This window comes from Diachasmimorpha longicaudata, chromosome 8 (assembly GCF_034640455.1).
Source record: "Diachasmimorpha longicaudata isolate KC_UGA_2023 chromosome 8, iyDiaLong2, whole genome shotgun sequence".
In the NCBI taxonomy this organism is placed as follows: Eukaryota; Metazoa; Arthropoda; class Insecta; order Hymenoptera; family Braconidae; genus Diachasmimorpha; species Diachasmimorpha longicaudata.
Window position 1 is genome coordinate 6,099,620 of NC_087232.1, and position 22,610 is coordinate 6,122,229.

General features: G+C 36.5%; 1 protein-coding gene across 3 annotated transcripts; it reads right to left on the bottom strand.

Annotated features, from left to right (window-relative positions):
• Positions 1-225: 225 nt before the first annotated feature.
• Positions 226-20,393, bottom strand: LOC135164950 (transcription factor kayak). 3 transcript variants are annotated; one of them, XM_064125764.1, is made up of 3 exons: positions 20,079-20,393; positions 2,644-3,057; positions 226-2,489 (listed from the first exon to the last, which is right to left on the bottom strand). In XM_064125764.1, the coding sequence occupies exons 1-3, from the start codon at positions 20,205-20,207 to the stop codon at positions 1,941-1,943; spliced, it is 1,092 nt and encodes a 363-aa protein (XP_063981834.1). In that variant the 5' UTR covers positions 20,208-20,393; the 3' UTR covers positions 226-1,940. The 3 variants fall into 3 exon arrangements, with proteins under 3 accessions (XP_063981834.1, XP_063981833.1, XP_063981835.1); XM_064125763.1 differs by lacking the exon at positions 20,079-20,393 and adding an exon at positions 15,112-15,486; XM_064125765.1 differs by lacking the exon at positions 20,079-20,393 and adding an exon at positions 5,000-5,354.
• Positions 20,394-22,610: the final 2,217 nt, after the last annotated feature.

Sequence of the window (22,610 nt, forward strand, 5' to 3'; positions counted from 1 at the left end):
GGTTCGAAAATATTATAGACAGAAAGTTTCAGTGTTGCAAGCCCCGTGTCAGTGCATTTCGAGTGTCTAGTGTTTATTTAATATGGAAGAAATTGAAGAAAACTGAATCTCACAGGATATGGACTGAATTCCAGGTATTGGGTAGTGATAATCTAATAATTGGGAATATAATGGAAAAAATACCAGGGACAGGGCGATTTTCTATGGACAAAACACAATGTCGTATTATTTTATTCCATTAATTTTTATTCTCATATCTCAAAAATATATCGTATCAATGTGTATTACAATATCCACACACTTCACCATCGAGTACATTCTCACAAATGTCTATTGTGAAATTCCAATATTTATCACCACAATCGTCAATCGCGTCTGAATATATTAATATTGCTTAGAGTCATGTAAAATCTTCGTAGACTATCAAGTATCTCCACATTGTATTACAAGATAAATCAATAGATCGCAAAAATTTGCACAATTTTCTCGAAAAATCGACAATAGAAAAATTGACTTCTTCATTATAATTGTAAAATAATGGCTCATGATGCATAAATAGGATTCAATCATGCAGTGAGTGTTCAAAAATTCAGGAATGAATTTGAGCAGAATGAACACTCAGGAATGAATTAGAGCCAACAACGACAAAAGGCAAACTGAACTTTGTATCAACTCCAATATCTCACGAACCAACGATACAATTTTCGTCATTCACGTCTCATTTTGAAGACGGCAAAAAGACGTTCAAATCGAAAAAAAAATTATCGATTTTCACTCTGCCCATGTCGAGATATTGCAGATTGAAGCCAGTTCATCTATTCAAAAGGACAAATCGTATTTTGGTACTAGAATCCATAATTTAATTCTTACATTAATTGAGGGCTTGAGCTACAAATAGTTCCCAATGTCTTAAGCCAATTTGTGATCTCACGACTGAGCATAAAGACGTCTTCATCATTACGCGAGTAAGACGAATGAATTTTGTTGATGTTTTGCTCAATTCAAAAAATCCCCTCGAGAGATCAATTTCTTCAGTTTCAAATGTTTTATTTTTTTTTCACCCCTCGATAAATCGTATAAAATGGTAAAAATTCAGAATATAAAGCTATCCCCTACATCTCGAAATTCAGACTTAGAAAATTTTTTCGACTTTGAACCTTGACAATTTACTCAATACTGAGAATACTCATAAATTTTATTCATACATTCTCTCGAAAAACTTTCAAAGCAAACACCCCAGTGGATTCATCTCCAACCTTTATTCCAAAAAAGCCTCCACATCATATTCAAACAAAAAAAAATATATGTTCGATAGAAAATGAGAATTATTCTATATAAAGAGAGAAATCTTAATTCAAAAAAACAAATACATTTATGGCAACTGTTCCTCATATCTTCATGTGATGTCCTGACGTAAATAATAATCTTGCTCCATCACGAGGGACCAAACGACAATTGAAGTAATGAAATTCCTAGTAGAATTAATTCACAAAGCTGAAAGGAAAACCCAGCATTGATTTTCAACAATCAACTCTGAAAGTCCCCTCTAATTGCATTGGCTGTATTTTTGTTCTGTTGAGTCATGTTTTTAGGAAATATTTTTTAATTATTCCTGACTTAAAATTTTTCTAGTATTCCCGCTCGAAGTTCATAGAATTCTAATTAAATTAGTGCTGAATTTTGGTATAACTCATGAAATTCCAGGGAAATTTGCAGGAAATTTCAGCAAGATCGAATTTCGCTACTATTTGCAAAGAAATTTCGATCAATTCCCCACTTAATTTATACAAAATGATTTTTCAAGAGAAATAATTATCATCGACTCCCGGAGTCCTCGTCAATTTCCTCATACGTCATTTGAGTTGTCAAAAAAAAAATGTTGAAGCATTATTTTAGTCTAGTTCTTCGTCGTTAGAAGTTCCCTCGATATCATCCTGGCGTCACAAGCTGACAAGTTTAGGTGGATTGACATCTGGTGAAGTGAGATCAACAGCTGAGACATTGTTTCTTTGTTGAGTCGAGCAGGATGGAACCAATGGAGTTGACACAGGAGTGAGACCAGTGCCCCCCTCCATCAACGAATCAAAATTAAAGGGGATGCCACTGGAGGGTGTGGTGATGGGTATCCCAGCAACTTCATTAGCTGTTTTCATGAAAGCTGGTGTCTCCACTGTCTTATAATGAAGGGAGTCTGGTCGTTGTTTTGGCTCCACAAAGTTGAGACTTGTCGGTCGATTGTTATTATCAAAGCCCACGGGCAGGGAATTTGGACGATTTGGTCGGAGATTGGGGGTCGATGTATCACGCTCTGATGGATCGATGAATGCCTCGGATTTTATGATCGGTTTTACGTCTGGAGGTGAGGACGAACGCAGTCGGCAAACTGAACGATGGGCTTCTAAGATAAATTCCAACTCGTCTTTTGCTTGTTGGAGCTGATGAATTTCGTCCTGAAGACTCTGCTTCTTGTGTTCCAAGCCCTCGGTTTCCTGGAAACGAAAGGACTTTATAAGTTATCCAAGTTCAAGCGAATTTATGGTGGAGTTTATTTGCAATTGTGGGGAATATTTTATGGTATTTAATGTCAATTTCATTACCATTTCATGTAAATTTCTAAAACATTTATATTATAAAAAAGCTTACTTCAAGTAGAGCATTGGTATGATCCATTCTTCGTTTTCGGCATCTAGCAGCAGCCATTTTGTTTCTCTCTCTCCTGACCTGGCGCCTCTCCTCCTCCTCCGGGGACATGCCAATTGTCCTGGTGGGTCGTCTACCCCCCATGTTCCTTCTCGCCTGTTGAATTGGTCTTGACTGTTGATTCTCCAGGAGAACAGTGTTGTGATGCTGCTGTTGTCCACAAGTATTCTGGGTCTGGGCCGGTGTTGGCTGGGAGGGCTCCACCAGGGGTGGTACGAACCCTGCTTCGCGGCTGTGCTGGCCTGATTCACTCGCTAATTCCAAAAATGCTTGCTCAATGTTGCGAAGGGTTGTTGGGGTCAATGTTGGAGTTGTTCGGGTGGGGACTCCACTGTGTATACCATCGAGAGATGCCAACTGTAATCATAAATAGGGAAGAGATTTTTATATGAGGATTAGGATTGATAATCATAATGATAATTGAGAACAGTCATCGCAGGTGGATGTAGGGTAAATTTTGACGGTTTTGCGGTCATTTCTGGGTGGATATAAGGGAGCGCATTGGGCCCATCTTTCACCCGGTAAAACTTACAGTGGGACGTGTGAAGACACTCGTTTCGCCCTTAATAAATAATTTGTTATAAATACAGCCGCACATTTACGACCCACCCAATAATCCAAACCACGTGTATGTGCACCTAATTTTGGCAACCACATGGGGGAAACTCAAAATAAAAGTTCCCCAAAAAAAATATAAAACACTCAACTCCATGAGCCGTTATTTCCCCCTCATACTGACTCCTCCACACGATATCCCCGGAAAGAGATAAAAATATCGGTGATCCGGTCGATATGATATCCCCACGATTACCGAGAAAATTATTTTTCAAAATGAAAATTCAGAATTCCACGTGTGTTGTATATTCCCCCGGTCAATTCATGCCATAAAGTATATTTACAACTGCGACTACTTGAAGATAGACTTCTGTGTCATCGCTAAAATTAAATACACCCAAAAAGTGAATTTAATTGGCTTCCACCCACACAGCGAGTCCAAAAAAAAAAAAGAACTAAGAGAATTGAAACATTAATCACCAAATATCCATCTCTTTCTCTCATGACTGAGCATAACGCATATTTTTTCCGCCAATAGGAAAAATTAAATTTTTTTTTCCCCCCCGTACATTCACCTTCGGAGGTTCAAGAAACCTGTGATTGCCCGCCGAGTCATCGAAATCCGGTGCCGACAAGTTGAGACTTGTCGGTGAGCACGTGACCTCCCTCACGTACCTTCAAATTTCACAATCATAATTCACACTGAAAGGAGACCATGGCGATGAACTTTTTGAAATGGTTAGTGAAGGTCTCAAGGACACACAAGTCTTCCCAGAATTATCCTAAAATAAATTTCTTATCTACTTTTTGTGTATTATCTTCGAAGCTATCTGAATGCTGAATTTCGCAACGGACTTTATCAGATCCATCATTTTTCATTTTAACAAAGATTCATCTATTCGAGATTAAAAACGACATGGTTCAGGGATAGAATATGATGGTTCCATGGAGGTAATCGATGATTTCATAGTGTCGATCGATCATTTGATAATTGATTAGGGGAAAAGTAAAGGCGAAACAGTTGACAGTTGAAACGATTGATGTCGAGTGGTACTGAGCTTAAACTTCGCAATAGAAAATCGCTATTTCTATCAGACATTTTACTAAAAACTCTGAAAGCTCCCGAGTATTTTGCCTTATTCCCCACTCAATTAAGACCGAAAACTAGATATCGTTATCACATTCAATTAAGACAAAAAAAAATGACATTGGGATGATTTTATCGTACTCCTTGCGCTTTTGCGCTGCATCATTCTCCTATTTCTATAAATAATCTCAGTGACGAAGTGGTAAAACGAGATAAGTTACTTGCGATTATTGACCACTTTTCGGTGAATATCTCGAAGTCTAGGACAGATAGCACAATTTACATCAGAATCTTTTTTATGGAGCCAATTGAGATCTACAACAAATGTTATGACAAAAATCACGCTATCTCTTTTAGATTCGAAAATATTCGTCAAAAACACAACTCAGAAAGTTCAGTTATCTCGTTTTACCCCTTCGTCACTGATCTGGTGCCCTCAGTGATTCAGCGTTGCACCACCGAAATAATTATCTAGTTCATTAACGATCGGTGCAATTAATGCATTTGATCGCAATAAAAATCCACCAAAAATTGAACATCACTTTACATGCAAAAATCCACTTCTTCCCAGTCCCGTAATGACGTCAATAGCGGAGCAATCAAGACATATCTGTCTGTTTGAGACGCGATCTTTTCCTCCTTCTATCGCATAATTACCTGCTGGTAAAGCAACTCCTGAGCGAGAATATTCGCGATGTCCACAGAATCGATTGTAGTCGCCATGTCGTCTTTGTTATAAATTTTATTGTACCCAAAAGCACCAAAAAATTAAACGCAAATCGTCGCGTTATCGTCGGATAAATTATAAGCAAAATTTATATTGTCGAAATTGTTATAAATATTTAAAGACGACTGGTTAAAATTGACTAATCGTATCGTTCGTTCGTGATGAGATCGTTGGTCGTCGATTTGTAAAATCGGCGTTTGATTGAATCCTTCACGAGTAAGTCAGCAAGTCCGAAAACTCGCGTCCTTCTCGGATCCGTCGGCAACCGACGCCTATCTAACACTGAAAAACCGTTTCAACTTTTCTTCCACCTCAAGCCGTCGTTGAGATTAAAATAGATATCGCGAATTTTGAGCATGTGCCGCACAACCAACGGACGAATTATTTGGTAGCGTTATTTTCGCGAGTCATTTTTGAAAGAGATCGGCCAATTATTTTGATGAATTCGTTGGATATGGGAATTTCACTCGTCATTTGGGACTTGGGGAATTTTACCGATAATTATAGGAGCGAAATAGACGTCTTAATTAGCGATCTATGTTTAGGGTACCTCCGATGAGGATCATGGCAAGGGGCCAACAAATACTCGTACTCACAGAAATAGTTATTAAGACGAATAAAAGATTAGAGAAGTCGTAAAAGTTTCAGCGGAAACACCATTAGTCGAGTCTAATCTTTGATTTTTGGCGAATTTGCTATTATTATCATATCTATGACCGAATTTTACCTGGTAATTATGTACATTGTTATGAAACGAAAAAATCGAATGGTTTGGAAAAATGTTCATGTGCGAATTTTTTGTGATTTCAACTAAAAAAGAACTAAAGGCGAAGGTAAAAATTTAAATTTTAGGGGGGTAATTGGTATTGTTTGTGGACAAATTTAGCCCGAATGTCAACTCGATCGGTTCAGTAGTTTTTGAGATATGGAGGACTTTTTAAAACTTCGATGGCGTCAAGTTTTATCGAATTTTAGGAATTTTATTATCGATTAGGGAAACAGGAAATTTAGTTGATAAATGTGAATGTCGAATTGTTTCTAGTCATGAAAACGAATATAAAAATGTACATTTAGATCGATATATAGTTTGACTTGTCCATTGATTTTTCATATGCCAGAAATACCAAATTTATCGAAAATCTACACGAAATATTTAAATTTATATGTTACATACTTTTTATATATTAATTCCGTCAATTTCATGTGCAAAATATATAAAGAAATATATATTTCTTCGTATGGAATGACGGATCTGATAAAGGGAGAGGACCGGATGATGTTGGTCTACCACTAAATCTTGAGGAAGCCTCCGATATTCCGAGCTTCTTATTATTAGAATCAAAAATTTCGAAACGGAAGTTGACTCACGTTAGTATCCGGAGTTGAATTTTGGGTTTTGGGAATAGAGGAATTTTCAATGGATTTAGTTTTTCCGATAGTTATGAGTCAAACTTGGCAACTATGAGGGATATCTTGGTGCTGATTGTCTTCTTCTAAAGTTCACTTTTTTTTCCGGAATGTATTGTCTAATCAAGCAGGCATTCTATCTAATAACCGAGAGCACAAGAACGGAGAACAGTCTTGATAATTTGAATCCAAAGGTCAGACCTTCAATCCTCCGAGGAATGTGTGAAATATTTCAGGAATGTCGGATCGGAAATGATGCGAATGGTTGGAATCTCCAACTTAAACCATTCTTTTGGGTGCCAAAAACATAGTCTGGTAGGAGACAATTCATTCATTTCCGTTAATATCTTCATGTGGACGACATTATCATCCATTTTCACGCGCCTTCCGAGCAAAATAGACAATGCTATCTATTTATTTATGTGTCTTCCTAAAATATTTCACAACTTTCGAGGAAGATATTCTTTCAAATTAAAAAAAAAATCAAATCGCTTCAAAATCGTCTCTCAATCACTTCTTCTTAGCTCAAGCCAATCAAAGATACTTCAAATAAAATCATCAATCCCTCTGTTTACATAAACAATCTCATGTCATCACCTAAACATCTTCACTCCTCCCACAAACTATTTTTACTATACACTAAATTTCATTAACCCTTCACGGAGAGAAATGTTCAGTATAAATAACGTAATTTACTTTCATTTATCGATTACAAAAGTCACTAACAAGATTGACGTCACGATATCGCAATTTTTCACCAAAAATTTAACTGAAAATTGCGGAACGCTCCAAAAATATTCCGGAAAATTTTCCTCCACTAGATATTGCTTCAGAATTAGGAAAAAAATACGGAATTTTTATTTGAATAATTAACCAATTAATTAATTTAATGTCTCTTCGTGTGTAACATGTACACAAACCTCAACTCTCTATACTGAGTGTCGAAGGTGTATCATATACTCAATAAACACTCCATGAAATGCGATATGGAACGATGAAAAGTTTATCTCAGACTCAAAATACAAAAACCACATCGACTGCAATTACAACTAAGCATAACAGGGAAGATTCACCTTACTATCATTCCTCTAGGATTGAAATAACAACTGAACGAATGAATGATTGATGGGATGATAAAAAAAAAATCGACGCAGGACAGACTCTAGAGAAAAATCAATCCAATTATTTCAATGTGAAACATACATTCAGTTCCGCCCGCATACATTATTCATCAACAGAAGAGGATTAACTCAATGTATTCCATTCTATTCTCACCATCAGCATCATCTACATCAGTGGAGATAAACAGTTGTCTTCATCTCGTGAACAATTGTTCATTATTTTGAATCATTAGGAGAATGACGTTTGATATTTTAGGGGAGAACAAAGGAAAAGAGCTATCGTTCCTTAAATAATTCGTCCAACGACCCCGGGAGACCAGAAAATTCTCTACTCTTTTGAAATAGTCGTGTGCAAACAAAGGAACGTCTTCAAACACCCGGTGATGATGGCAAATAAAAAATTGTCTTAAAATAAAAATAAAAAAAAAACACCGGCGGATGGTCGGTTTTTTTCCTTTGTTATCGGTTCTGGGGAGATTAGAGGCTTCGGAGGGGGGTTTGGGGTAGTCGCGGAGAGGAATTATCTTTATATGATCATTTTTTGGGAAAAACTAAATCGTAAACTAAGGAAAATGTATTATTCCAATGAATCTGTCCAGAATTTGGCTGTGTAATCTCGAGATCTAGAGGAGGCGATTACGTTTTCGTAGTTTTTGGAGGGAATTTAATTCAATATTTGAAGGATCAAAGGGCGTTGGATATTTTGAGACAATTTTTATTGTCGTACTAAAATTATTTTACATCGATTCATGAAATTATGGGGAAATAGGTCTGACAAAGGAGTGATTGACGTTCGATTATAACGCTTGAACCACTTGACGTTTAGTTTTTCATCAGTTGAAGGCCTTTGGATCTTAAAATGAAAACAAAACTCTCGTAGTTACGTGAGGGAGCCCTTCTATCACACGTTCAATATCACTTGCATTCTGTATCTCCTGATAACTGAAGAATTATAAAAAAAAATATGTTGCTACGTATTTGCCTTTCATGTACCTCTCAATCAACTTCGTGTACGATCGTCTTTTCCGAAATTATGATTGATTCCTAGTCCGCGGAGGTGTAATTTGTATTTCGTTTTCGCCCTAGATTTTTTAAATAAATTGTTGCATATTTAAGCCCAGAGCGCATGGTTATACAAAAATCACTGGATATGGATTTATGAAATTCAATGGGTTGGATTTATGAAATTCTGGAAAAATAATTCCGACAAGGGACTAATTTACGATCGCTCGTAATCCGCACTCAAGAGCGGTTGTAATCCAAAATATGTGCTGAATTTTCTACGAAGGGCTGTGACCCTTCGTGATCATAAAACTTCGGTTGTCGTCTCTCGAGAAAGTTTTTCCTGGTGTCATAGTCTTTAGGCTCTGGGCAACGGCCGACGACTTTTTTTGCTAATTCGTTTGTACTTGTTGGCTAATATTCTGAAGTTTAAACTAATATCGAAATTATAGTCAAATCATTGTTTTCAGCTCTGAAAATTTTTTACAGAAATTTTTTCAACTAAATTGCTCTCATCTCCAATAGCTTCCGAGATATCCCGAAAAGCCAATTTCGCAGAGAAAAATAACTCTTCAAAAGTTGAATGAATTCCTCGAATCGTCGCACATAAAAAGAACCTCCGGTTAGACGAGAGTGGAGGGGGTAGGTGGGAGGACTTCATGAAAATGTCAGGCCAAGATCAAGAGGTCGGTTAACCTGCGTGTCCCGGTTGTCAAGGACAATTCTACGAAAAAAAATAAATAAATAAAAAATACGTTTTCCCCGATGAAATTTTTATTCACTGCTTATCGACAGTGTTTCCCTCTCACTCGGTCGCGTATTGCGCGGGAATAATGAGGCAATCCAAGGGAAATTCCAGAAAAATAGTCGCTTGTTTTATCATTAACTTGAAAACTGCTGGTTTCTGCCGTCCCATCCGCTGAAATATTATGAATAAATGATCATTTTTTTACGTTTTTAATTTGTAAAAATACTTATAATAGTTCTTCACGATGCGACGCAGTTTCTATTGTGGAAGGAGGCGATAAAGAATTCAGATGGAAAAAAAATGAGTACGGCGGACGCGAAAAAAAAAAACCCGAGACAAAGGACTAACGATAAATGAGTAGCAAATGGTAGTAATTTACAGGTTTACAACGAGGCCATTTTTGTCGAGCGAATGACGTTACCTTTTTTTTTTCTGTATTGCTGAGCCGTAAAAGGACAGCTCTTTTGCGAAATAATCACTTACCGATCCTCACAACTCTCAAAATCCAATAGTCCAAGTGATGTCAAGTCACAATTATTATTTATCGCTTTGAGAAGGGGAATTTTTTTTTTTTACACAATTAAAGTGGAATTTTTCACTTATTTCTCGCGTGATGGGAATTGAGGAGATTCAATGAGTTGCGACCTTAATCGTGGAATCGATGACGTCTTGGAGGTGGAAAAAAAAATGAGTGAGGAAAAAAGACGCAAGGATAAACTCGTTGGACGTTGGAGTGGAAGTTTACGGTACGGAGTCGAGAGTGACACTGACAGTGCTGTGGCTCGAGTTTCTGTCATCATGCTATCACCACATGGCCCGAGTGTGAGCTCGGGTGATGTCGAGAGGAGTCGGCCACCGGTCGGGAAGCCCCAAGCGCTCGGAAGGTGTTGGGAATTTTTTTTTTTTAGAGGAGGTTACAAAAAATGATGGAATTTTAGGATTGAATTGGCGATTTGGGGAGGGGCAGTTCTTTTGGGAGATGAATCGTGAACTTTCGTAATATCGTGCAAGAGTCCGGGAAAAATCGTGATTATTTCAAGTTCAATCGGATTACGTCATCACTGGAGTGGAAGGAGTTGATGGTTTTTCAGGTTTTATGAGGATAAGGCTTGAATTTTTGGGAAAGGGTTGATAACAGTGATGTTGAAAAATATTTTTTTTTTAATTTTTGGGCCTTATTGAGTGGCTGACGAAGTTGACGATGTTTCATGTAGTTTGTTTACCATGATAGAATTGAATCTGAGTTGGTAATTGTCGTTGATCAGTTTCATATCTTTAAGGAACATTTGGGAAAAAATTCATTGATTATTGAAAGGCTTGAAAACACTGATGAGCTGTTTTGTAAATCGGCCAGATATAAAAATTAAATTTTAAAGAGGGAACAGTCGTTAGAGTCACCGAGAGACGACTTTAATTTTGAAAAAGCTGTAGTTTGAAACAAAAATGTTATGAAGTTTATCTGAATTTTTGTTTTCTACATTTTCCAATCAATCATTATCAACTATTATCTTATCGAGGGCGGATAAAAATGTTGCAAGGAAATTTCATAAACAATTTTCTCGATTATAATGAAAATATTGTGCAACCGGTGGCGCTAAATCTGTGGGATAATTTTTCAATCCCTCATCACAAACTCCCATTAAATAAATCAATCTCAGTTTCTTTGTTCACCTTAAAACAAGTAAAAATCATCAACAATTACCGAGAAATCTGTTTATTCAGTTCTCGCACACCGACGTAAGTGATTCCTAGTAAACCTCGCACACTAGCCTTTCATTTTTCATCATGTCGGAGGCACGGTCGACCTTCTCACTCTTTTTAAGTTCCCATTTTTACATTTATCGCATTCTTTAGTACATACCACGTGCCGATCATAAAAAATCAAAACAATTCATTTTTACTCCACTTGATACCGAAGATTATTTCTTCGCAATTAATGAAACGCCCAAATAACACAATGAAATTAACCGATTCGTAATCAGTTTATCTTTGTCATTTGCTCCTTCAATTCATATAAATTATTTTGTTTCATTCCTCAGAATATTTATCAATCGTCATCGCTTCCTATAAACTCTTTAAAAAAAATTGCTATTTATGCATTTGTGTAAAAAAAATAAAATTGTTCGTAAATGTGAACACAACAGGAGGGGATGTTAATTCCTGTCATAATGAATAAATAAATTCACGATAATGACGAATGATAAATAATTTAGTTGTATAGAATTATAAGGCTTGTGGGAAATAATTAAAGAATGATGGATAATAAATGTAAACGACTGGGCCATTGATAAAAATAATATATAATTATCTAGTACAGTAGTGAAATTCCGAAGTGATGGGACAATTATTTTTTCTAAAGTCAAACAAAAACTATCCGTGAATTCCTCACCACTGACGTAATACCGAAGGCATTTCCGACGACGCGTGTGCTGCACTCTTCCATCCTCTCGGATCCTCGTGAATGCACATATAAAAGTTTCACCTACATATGAGGGTACCTACTGCACAGACACACGTGTGTCTGACCCTATCTCAACTTTTTTTCTCTTCTATTTTTCACGTCAATATCTCTGGAATTTATTTTTCCCCTTTTCTTCCTTTCTTTGGCTTTGTCACGGGACTTTTACCTGTCTAGTGCTTTAACGTGGGTCCCGGACATTTAAAAGAGAAAAATATTGTAGATAATATTTTATTTAGAATTTATTAAAATTAAATTTAAGGGCTCATAAGTTTTTTTTGTATTCAAAATGAAATTCAAATGTGATGGGACGATTATTTGGGGATGAATGGAATCTGGGCTCGTTTATCATCGACATAATGGATTGGAGAAATTGGAGATGATGGGGTGGGGTGGACTGGTGGCTGTAGATGAAAGATTGGGAGAAATTATTTTTTCAATTTTGAGTTACACTCTCGCGGTATTTCTCAGAATTATTTGATAATAATTCGCAGTCCTAAAAATACTTGAGATGTTCGTTCATTTCTATCGTCATAATCCAATAAAATTCCCGTTTTTTCAATGCCAAACGTAGCATTCAATTTTCAAATATAAAAAGTTCCTTCCAAAAGTTCTCAGAACAGACGAACGTCACGAATATTTCATAACTTCGGAGAAAGTACATCTCGTCACAACCCTTCCCTGGCCCCTCCGCCATTCGAAAAATCCCCGAGAAAGTTTTATCGAAGTTCTTGTTAAAAACCCAAGTTTACATCCGACATTTCAAGGTCGTGTATTACGTTCGCGTTATATCAAATTGAAAACACTTTCCCGGAAGCATCATACGTCCGTGAATGAGAAGATAATTGTCTCACGTAAATCAAAAAAATACAAGATTGAATTAAAAAGAAATAATAAATAAATCATTGTAATTACTGAAATGACTTCAGTCACTTGTGTGGTGAGAGGGAAAAAAACGAGAAAAATCATGCGAACTGGTGACTTCCGAGAACCCCCCGATGACTCAATATTAATCGCGATTTGCCAGTTTGCGAACGCGATGTTCAACAAATGTACGAGGATAATGAAAAATTGTGGATGTAGTGTATGATCGCGTAGATTTCATTCATGAGTCTATGAGGGGATGAGTCAGCCGATGCAAAAGTGAGGTAATCGACTCGAAAATAAAACAGGCGCCTTCGGGCACTCCCGAGAGTGATCTTTCAAGTGTATCTCTCTGGACAGACGGTATTTTTTTTTGTGGGTGAATATGACGTGGCTACTGAGCACGCGAGACGAGTCTGTGTCACTTGAATGGGTGATTATCGGTGTAGAATCGCGGAAGTGAGAGAAATGAATTCGGAAAACTTTTTTATTTGGTTCAAATTTAATGATCTTCAGGGTCAGGTGACCCTTGACTCTGCAGATCTCCAGATGTCGTTTGTTTGCTGGAGCAATTTGACGCTTGATCCTTACGACTATTTCAACCCTCAAATCACTTGACAATTAGTTTTTTATTTGGAGACCATTCGACCCCACAATAAAAACAAAATTCTTGTAGTTAAGGGTGAATCGTCCTGAGGGCGGTTTAGAGGCTTACGGGGTGGAGTAAACTGTTGGTTATTTAAACACAGGTTTCGGTTTTGATGTTGGTGCTACGTCCTTAAAGGTCGTTTGCCCTCAATACAATTTAACCCTCAGTTCCACATGTCGTTCACTGAAAACAAAGCAAAATTTCCCGGAAGGCAAGTGGCGCCGAAGGTCAAACCGCCCCGAGGGTCATTTCAACGTGAACAAAAACAATTATCTAAAATTGTTTATAACTCCATTTTTTATTATTCTCTCAGAATAAAAAAAATTATCTGACATTTCTCATTCTAATTTACTACCTGTTCTTTCTGGCCGATAAAAAAATATTGAAGCAACGGATAAACAAAACTATTTACTCCATCATATTCTCTCTTTCTTATATTTTTAACAGACAAAATAAATAGACATCAAGAATAAGCGGAGGAGTTACTTGCGGATGTAATAGCACCTTTTGCCTTATGACCCGTTGTATTTCATCTCCCGACAAAACTTAACCCTGCCTCGTTCAACTAAACCCACTAATTGAACGGGTTAACGAGCATTAACTCCTCGTTTCCTGTCAGATTTCAACGTTTTTCATAAGTTTCACCAACACTGGCGCCATGAAGTGTCTTCGAGACGGTCATTTCCCTCGTGTTAATCGTTATTTCACTCTTCATCATTTTTTAAAATTTTATCTTAACGCTTTGAATTCCGGAGGGCGTTAAAAATTCAGTCAATTGAATTAGTTACGATATCTCGGAAGAAGACGTGAATTCAGGCTGAATTTTTTTATCTGGTCATTATTATGTAACTGAGGGGGAGAATTACTTCGAAGAATTGCAAGATTATCCAGCTGCGAGAAGCTCACAAATGATCTGATTTATTATTCGTTTTCGGTCGTGATTAATGATTGAAAATAGCGTGTGAATTCCACTAAACCTTTTGAAAAAGGCAAAAGTTTTATTGAAAAATTTCATTTTAGATGAAAAAATTATCTTGTAATCAATACCTAATTAATCATCTTAACAGTCTCATTAATCACTGATCTTCATACTCCTGATATCACTTTGTCCTAAACAGCAATTGCAGTTAGAACTAATGACTAATTTTTTTAGAAATAAATATTTCGCATTCTTTCGGGGAATTCATTAATAATTCCCCTGAATTCCGCATTCCGTAGTCAATATCTGGGACAATCGACCATTCTCACATTGTTGTTTGACCTTGAAAATTTCCCGACCAACTCAACTCATTCATAAATTCAAGTCCCATCTCAAAAATCGCTCGCGATGAAAATAAAACTAAAAACCTCTAAACCATTATCTCCCGAAAGTTAAAAAATTAACAATTAGATCAACAAAATTTTCAATTTTGGCCAATTAATAGTCTGATCAAAGACACGCGATGCAGTCCAGTCATTCAAAATGACAGAGAAGTCATTTTTTTTTTCAAATTGAATCTCCTGTGAAAAATTTGTGAACTAAAAACTTTTGAAGTTCCGCGAGCCCTAAACGCAAACTATTAAATATTTATTTATTTATTTAATAGCCACATATAGCCGATAGGGCTTTTTACATGTATAACATGTTGAAACGATAGATTTACATTTTTCATTCATTATTTGTACTATTAATCTATTACCATTTATTACTATTTATTTATGATTTACAAATGATTTCCGGAACTCTTAATAAATAACCGCAACCAATTAATTCAATTTTCATACTCATTAATTAATTAATTTAACAACTTTACCATTGGATTGTCATCCTTAGTCAATTGCCACAGATCACATGCACCTGAATTCGGGTACAATGTGTAATATCCGTGATCATCAGCCATAGTGTCATATAATCCACTATTAGGTACACGCTGGGACATAGGTAAATCAGATGTGTCGTAGTAAGTCTCCATCAGTAAACAGTGTCACTCAACAATCAATTATCAAGAAAAATATCTCACAAAGTTCGATTATCAAGAAAAATATATAGAACTTTTTTGTTTTATTCGCAAATGTTAATCCAATGTTTAACGAAAAAAAAAATTATTTGAACTTCAATTATTGAAAACTCGGAAGTCACGACACTTGACTGGTCTAGATCTGCTGTTGACTGAAGTCTTCACGTAACTAGTGAAACTATATACACTTCGAACAACGTCGTACTCCCGCCAGGTCCCCCTCCCCTCGGCTCCCTTCCACTCCCATTGGCCACATGAGGCCAATGGTAGCGAGTGAGGCGCGCGCGCTTCTCAGTTCAGGTACACGTCTCTTATTCACGTTTAAACGTGCTACGGTATAATGACGTCATCGCCGTAATGATTCGGAGAATGTGCTAGGTTCGGGTGAATTCAGTGTCAATTCGTGTTATTGTGAGGATGAGATTATCATGAATTTTTTTTTTTTTTTCGAGGAAGTCATTTTATGCGGCAGGAGATTGGGTATTTTTGAACTGAATGCAGTTCAACAGAAGTTTTTACGGTGATGACGCGGGGAAATGAGGCGAATTTAGCCTTTGGGGGATTATGAAATTTCGGAGGATTAAAATTTTTGTTAATGTAGGAAACAATATCTCATGTTATCTCTGAATGGGCTTTCAGGAACGGTGTTATCTTATGAAATAATGCGATTTGAATAGATGTGTTTTCATTGTGAAGACGGTAAAAATACCGTCAAAGTAGTTTGTTTTCATACGAGTGTAGAAAGAAGAAAAGCGAAGATGAATACAAAAAAATTATTTCCCTCACGAAAATAATTTGTCATTTGCTAATTATGAAAATTCGATCGACGTTGGATAGGGATTCAACTCCGGGAGCTTTTATTTTCGAGACTCGCGCTCTTCATTATCAAATACAAAATCAAGATATCTTTTTCTCTTTTTTTAATGACTCATCGAAAGCCCAAAACTCTTCCCCCAGGTCTTTTACTCAACAATAGATGGATTATCCGTCATTTTCGGGCCTAGGCTAAGAAGTAAATGATAAATCACTCGGTGCTTTCAAAATAAATGAGTCACCGTAATTTTTTCTTCTCACATAAAGCGCTCTCAAGGTCCTACGGGTAATTAAACTCAGAATTGATACAACGAGACCAAGACAACCTCAACTGATTAGAAAAAAAAATGATAGGTGGCAATGAACCCATAACAACTACTATTGGCGGTGCAGAAAACAACAGTCTGCGATGAAAATGAAGCGCGAACAACTAACGGATGAGACAAAGACGACCTCCGCTTCACATGTGTTCCCAAGAACTCACGTTTAGGTTAGGAAATACCCTCCGAGGACTGAAATAGAAGAGGTTAGTCATGGATTTCGGGGTTTGAATTAGAAACTGAGAGGGTCCTTAACCTTCACCAGAGAGTCATCAACGAGGGTTTGAAGTTCAGAGCGAATTATCACGTAGAATAATATTTTTTGTTATTTCTGAAAACACTCGGGCTTTTTTCTCGTAATTGGTAGCTGATTTATAATTGGATAAGGATCGGAAAAATATCGTTGCTTTGTTTCTTCGGGGGAAATGAGGTATAATGGAACGGTGGGAAAAATGGAAAGATAGAAAAATTCGAGTCGAGACGTGCACAATTATTTATTTATTCACCTGCACTTCATATTCCAATAGTAGCCAATATAATCATGTCCTTGGACGATAGAATTAACATAATTCAAACCTTATCAGGAGCCTCTAGTAATGACTTGACTGAAGATGTACGATTATTGAAAAAAGAAATTTTTCTCTGGAGTTAATGAATAGTTCGGAACAAATATTTTTTTCTCAGTGGATGAGAGATTGAGATGATGAAAATTAGCTGACGTTCTTGGGGGACAAGTGGGTCAAACCTCTCCCACTTGACCCGCGAGAATGACTGACCGGTCGATTTCGGAGGTCCAATTAAAAATGTTTAGTTCAAAGCGAATTATGTGTAACATTTTTTTGTTATTTCTGATAATATAAATGGGTGAGTTATGAATGGATTGAAAAAAGGAAAGATACTCTGTGCATTGAGGTAAATTGGGACATGAGGAACATTTGTTTTTTCTCAGACTAAAAAGAAACATTTGCCTCTTGTTTATTTATTCAACATTTAATATGAAATAAAAAGGCATTTGAATTTCGTTTGTAGAGAATAGACAATAACTCGAACGTGTGCTATTTTCGAAGCGGTTTGCGACTCAAATCTTTGGATCATTTCACATAAAATTATTTCATTGTTCGTGAGAGAAAAAAAAGTCTTCAACAATAACCAAATCTCCTTGACGTAATTACGTCCTGACAATGGGCGCAAACATAGAGCCCTCTAGAGAAAATGTTCTTAACGAGCGTCATTAGGACAGTCTAACATTGCTCAACTTGTTCTGGCAAGTCAGGAAGCTAATTTGACCGTTTAGGAATCCGTAAATTGATCGATTTGAGCGGACAGTAATTACTCCCATGCAGAATCCGCTTATAGTGAGTTTTAATGAGGAATTTATTACTGAAGACAACGGATATTTAGTTGAGTTTGAGTAGAAATTTGTCAACTGGACAGAAAAAATATTGTCTGGAATTTTACAAGAATTCTTATCGGGACCCTAGCAGAGAATGCAATTACTAGTTCACATTGTGGTATTTTTTTAGAAGAGGTACATTATTTGGAAAAGAATAGAAAGGAGCACTCAAAAAAATATGTTAGTCATTTTTTATATTCTCGAACATTTTTTATGTCAAGTTGATTAAAGCTGAAGGGTGGATTGTAAATTAGAGAGAATAAACACGAAAGGAATGATGAACTGCGTTTTCGAGGGAATTCAAATGACAGAGGTGGTCTGCATTCGTAAATTCCAAGCACGAAAGACCCGAGATATAAAAGGATCCTAACGTCTTTTGTCCACGATGTTCGGTGCATCACAAAGCCGATTATTCTGAACTCATCGTCAGGGACTTTTGGAGGTTTTCAAAAGTATTCACGAGGGTTTAGAGTTGAGAGGGTTCACTGAACTTAAAATTGTTGTCCACGTGAACGTGTCGAACGATATCAAAACAAATTTATTACTTGAGAAATTTTATCAATAATTTCGTGGCGCCGATAGTGTTCACACATCGATAATCGGGTTTTATGACAATCAAAAAATTTTATTGGCGGAAATTAGAAAAATCAGTTCGTTGACGTGACCCTCTGGAGGACTTCTCTCAAGTGGAATACGATATTTTCTATTAATTTCATCTGAATCTGCTTGAAAAACTACATTATCTAAAACTATTATTATCAAACTATAGTTTTACTTATGAATTGCGTGATTCAACTGACAAAGAAGTAATACTACGTTCGATAATTACTTTAAGCGTTATTATTTATCATGAAAAAAACAGTTCGAGGTCATGTGTGATATCGAACCAGGATATTTCTCCGTGAGGACGTGCCAACGTTCAATTTCAATACGAAAATAATTTGCTATTTCTCCTTTCACATGAAAAAATTAATGATGACGTGATCTATCTTCTTATCGCCTTAACATAACGGGGAATGACAAGAGTAGTGCGTATATTCAGTTCAGGGTGCGATGATCCTAAATTTAAAATATTTATAATCCCTTGTAGTGTCATATATGAAAAAAGGGATTCTATATTTTAAACCCGAAATCACCGTCTTCATGTTGTTTCACTCTTATCGATCAATTGTTTTTATTAACCAAAGGCTCTATCGAACAAAATATCGATATTTGATCTCGAACGATCCCTCATTCAGACTATATTGACTATGCAAAAATCGTTTAGCCCTATCGTCAATTCGTTTTCGCTAATATCCACCTCCAGGCCATTACATTTAATGAATTGTCGGTATCACCTGTTTGATTGCCCTCTATTTTTACTCATGACTCTCACCGAAAAATTATTTACCCAGTGATAAGATACCGCGTATATCACAGGAAACAGATAATCGTATAATCGTGTATCCATTGTACACTTAATTTATCCAACTCATTTTTGCATAATCGTAAATTGAAAGAAAAAAATTCGTATTGTCCTTCGATGATGATCTCGTTATTGTGCGTTTATGTTAGCCCAGTTTTCCCCGGATTTCAATATTATTTTTAACTCATGATAAAACGTGTGGTTGTTACCCAGAAGTTCGTGAATAACTCGCAGGCGCTATCTACGATTTTTCATAATGCAATGTATTGCCATTTTTTTACGGCGACGAGTGGAGGTTTTAAAAAAAATAAAAACGATAAAACTGTCGTTTCCTCAGCTAAATCGATATATTTCCTGTTTTTTCGACGATTTTCACGATAATGTACAGAAATCGATGAATGAGAATTTTTGAATTTAGAAATTTGTAATTTTTTGGAATTATTATAGTGGTTAGGCTTGCAATTGAAATTGGAGAATCGAAACAATTTCCCTGAACAATAAATGAATTTCTACGAAAAAAAAAATCATAATCTCTGACCAATAGGAGAGATTATTTCCGCAATCCCACCAAAATAATAACATAAAAATTATGTTGACCACAATGACAAAACAAAAAATCCAATTCACGTTTGAGACACGTTCGTGACACCAGAGTGCGTCACTAACGCACGTCATACGATATTCTCGTAGTGGGGGTGACAGCAGAGGGGGAGGGAACGAACGATTGCACTTATCATTGGTCCAATTGCGTACTTCACTAGTCGATTGTTTTTTTTTTCTTATTCTTCTTCCCTCATGGCTTCATGATTCAATATGTTATTGATATACTTACGTTGTTGGCGATCGATGAATTCGTGATACTTGAGAGAAAATCGTGACTAACACGAGAACTCTGTGAGGTACCACTATCGCTGGACACGCTCGAGCTATCGTACAACACGTCAGACACTTCTAGTTTCATTTTGAAATGTAGATTTGTTTAAAAACTATTATATCCACTTCACGAGTCGATGAAAATTATCCGGAAATAATTTTTTATTTCTTTTATTTTTTTTTTAAAGGGTTATCTGGGAAAGTGTTATCAATAGTTAGCGCGAAAATAGGTCTGTCGCTTCGGATCTTTGTGAAAACTGTGTGGTACAGGCCCCCACTGAGTAACCGAACGATGACTCATGTTGTGGGGGAATACCTTCCCACAACTTCGGACGTACTCGAGAATTATCGGAAATTGCCGAGCCGCACCAGTGAATGATCTCATACGCGTGGAGGGCTTTACGTTTTCAAATTGTCGACCAATAAGGGGTTCTGGGGAGAGGGTAGTTTCGCGGCGAGGGGGTGGATCGATATCGACGGGTCGATATGCTGGGATGGGGAAGAGGGAGGGGGTAATTGATGGCGATGATTTTGGATACGTTTGATGAGAGGTAATTAATTCAATTTTTATTGTTCTGATTTTAATTTGAATTTTATTATTAAATTTGTTTAGGTCATTTGAGGGACTTTATTGGAGAAATTTATTGGAAAATAATTGATTGTTTATGCTTTCGAATGGATGCCCTGTTTTGCGTGGGTTTGGATTTTCTAATTTTGCTTGGAAATTATGTGGATTATGTGCAAAGTGTTTGTAATCAATCGGTTTGTAAATGTTTGTAAAATGGTCGTAAGCTTCCATTCGGAAGCAAACAATGTCTAAAGTAAATAATGTTGTTTAAATAACGCCCGAGTCACTGGTAAGCTGAAGAAATTAATTGAAAAACACCGATTGCAATTACTGTTTTCAAAAAACATTATTTGTAATCGTAAATCTTTAGTGTTATCATTTCCCATCAGTTATCAATTAAAAGACTAGTGAAATTCCTCTTTACTTGCTTTTCTTTACCATCATCACTAACGTCATTACAGAAATATTATCAAGATGTGACGCAATTAAATTGAAGCTGGGAATTTTCGAATTTAAAAAAACTTGACTTTCCAAGAATCGGGAACGGATGACTCATGCACTTGTGGTGTGGGTGTTTTCTCGGCCAGAGGTGGAGGGGAGGAAGAACTGCTGAATATAATATCGAACAAGATGAGTGACTCATCACATTAATATTCAAGATATTTTGTGGTCGTTAGTGTGATCCATCTGATGAAACAATCTTCGATTACAATCGGTTTTTCATGATATCTCGTTTCATTATCGATATCTGTGGGAAGATATTGTCTTGGTAGATGGATAATTACGGTTGGAGACAGCGCCTGCACCACAATTGTTTAATAATAAAAATGTATTTTGGTGATTCAATGCCTGACACAATTCTGAACATTTAATTTGTGACATTGGAGCATTGAACTTGGCATTAGACTAATGAAGATGGCGAAAGTTTTGTTCTCAAATTTTTTGAAGAGATTTCTCTCAACTTCCTTGAGATTTACGAGCGGTTTTTCTAATTCTCGATGTAAATATATACATTAATTATCTTGAGGCATCTCTGGGGTTTTATTTGTTTACAAAAGTGGCACTTTTTTGTAGAAGATTTATGTTGTTTAATTTGTGGAAGTTTCTTGTTTTGCGATTGCCCAATAGCCCAATAAATGTTGCAAAAATTAAGATATGGATAAATACCGAGGTGGGGAATTACTGGAATGCGATCTGGACCAAACCGTTGGCCCTAATGACATTCCATGAAATCAGAAACAGCAAAAAAACCACCGGAACTGGGAGATAATAGACGGGACGAAGTTATCATGACAAGACAAATATTCATTAAAAAACCGAAAAAGACTTAATGCAAAACTCTCCTATACTGATAATTAACGTTGACTCAGTTATCAAATTGGACAAAAATAGTTAAAAACATTTTTTTTTTCACAAACTGTGTGCGAATTGACGTTTTACGCACCCAAAATTCAGATGTAGCAACTGATTTTCTTGATTTCTGAAAGTGAGAGGCGAATAGAGATGACATTCACCCGTACAGTTCTACTCTCCATTTGAAAAATCAAACTCTCTCGAATTGCCAATAGAGAACGTAGTAATGGCCTTGAGCCAGTTCCTCCGTGCGGACTGAAGGCCGATAACGAGGGATAAAGAGCGCATACTAGAGATCACCGAAGGTGGAAAAATAAACGATTAGAAAAATGCGAAACAACGTCAAGATGGATAGGAATCTCATTGCCTCTCTGTGGAAAATTAGATAAAGCCTTGAATAGACTCCGAGGGATCTCATCAAGGTCTGAGAAAACACACTGGCATCTTTACTATGTCTAAGGACCTTCTATAAATTGACAATGATTTTTTTTGTGGTCGACAACCCTCGATGCTTCCGCAAAGATTAACGTCATTTTCATAAAATAAGTCTCCATCGTGCGTAATCGCGCG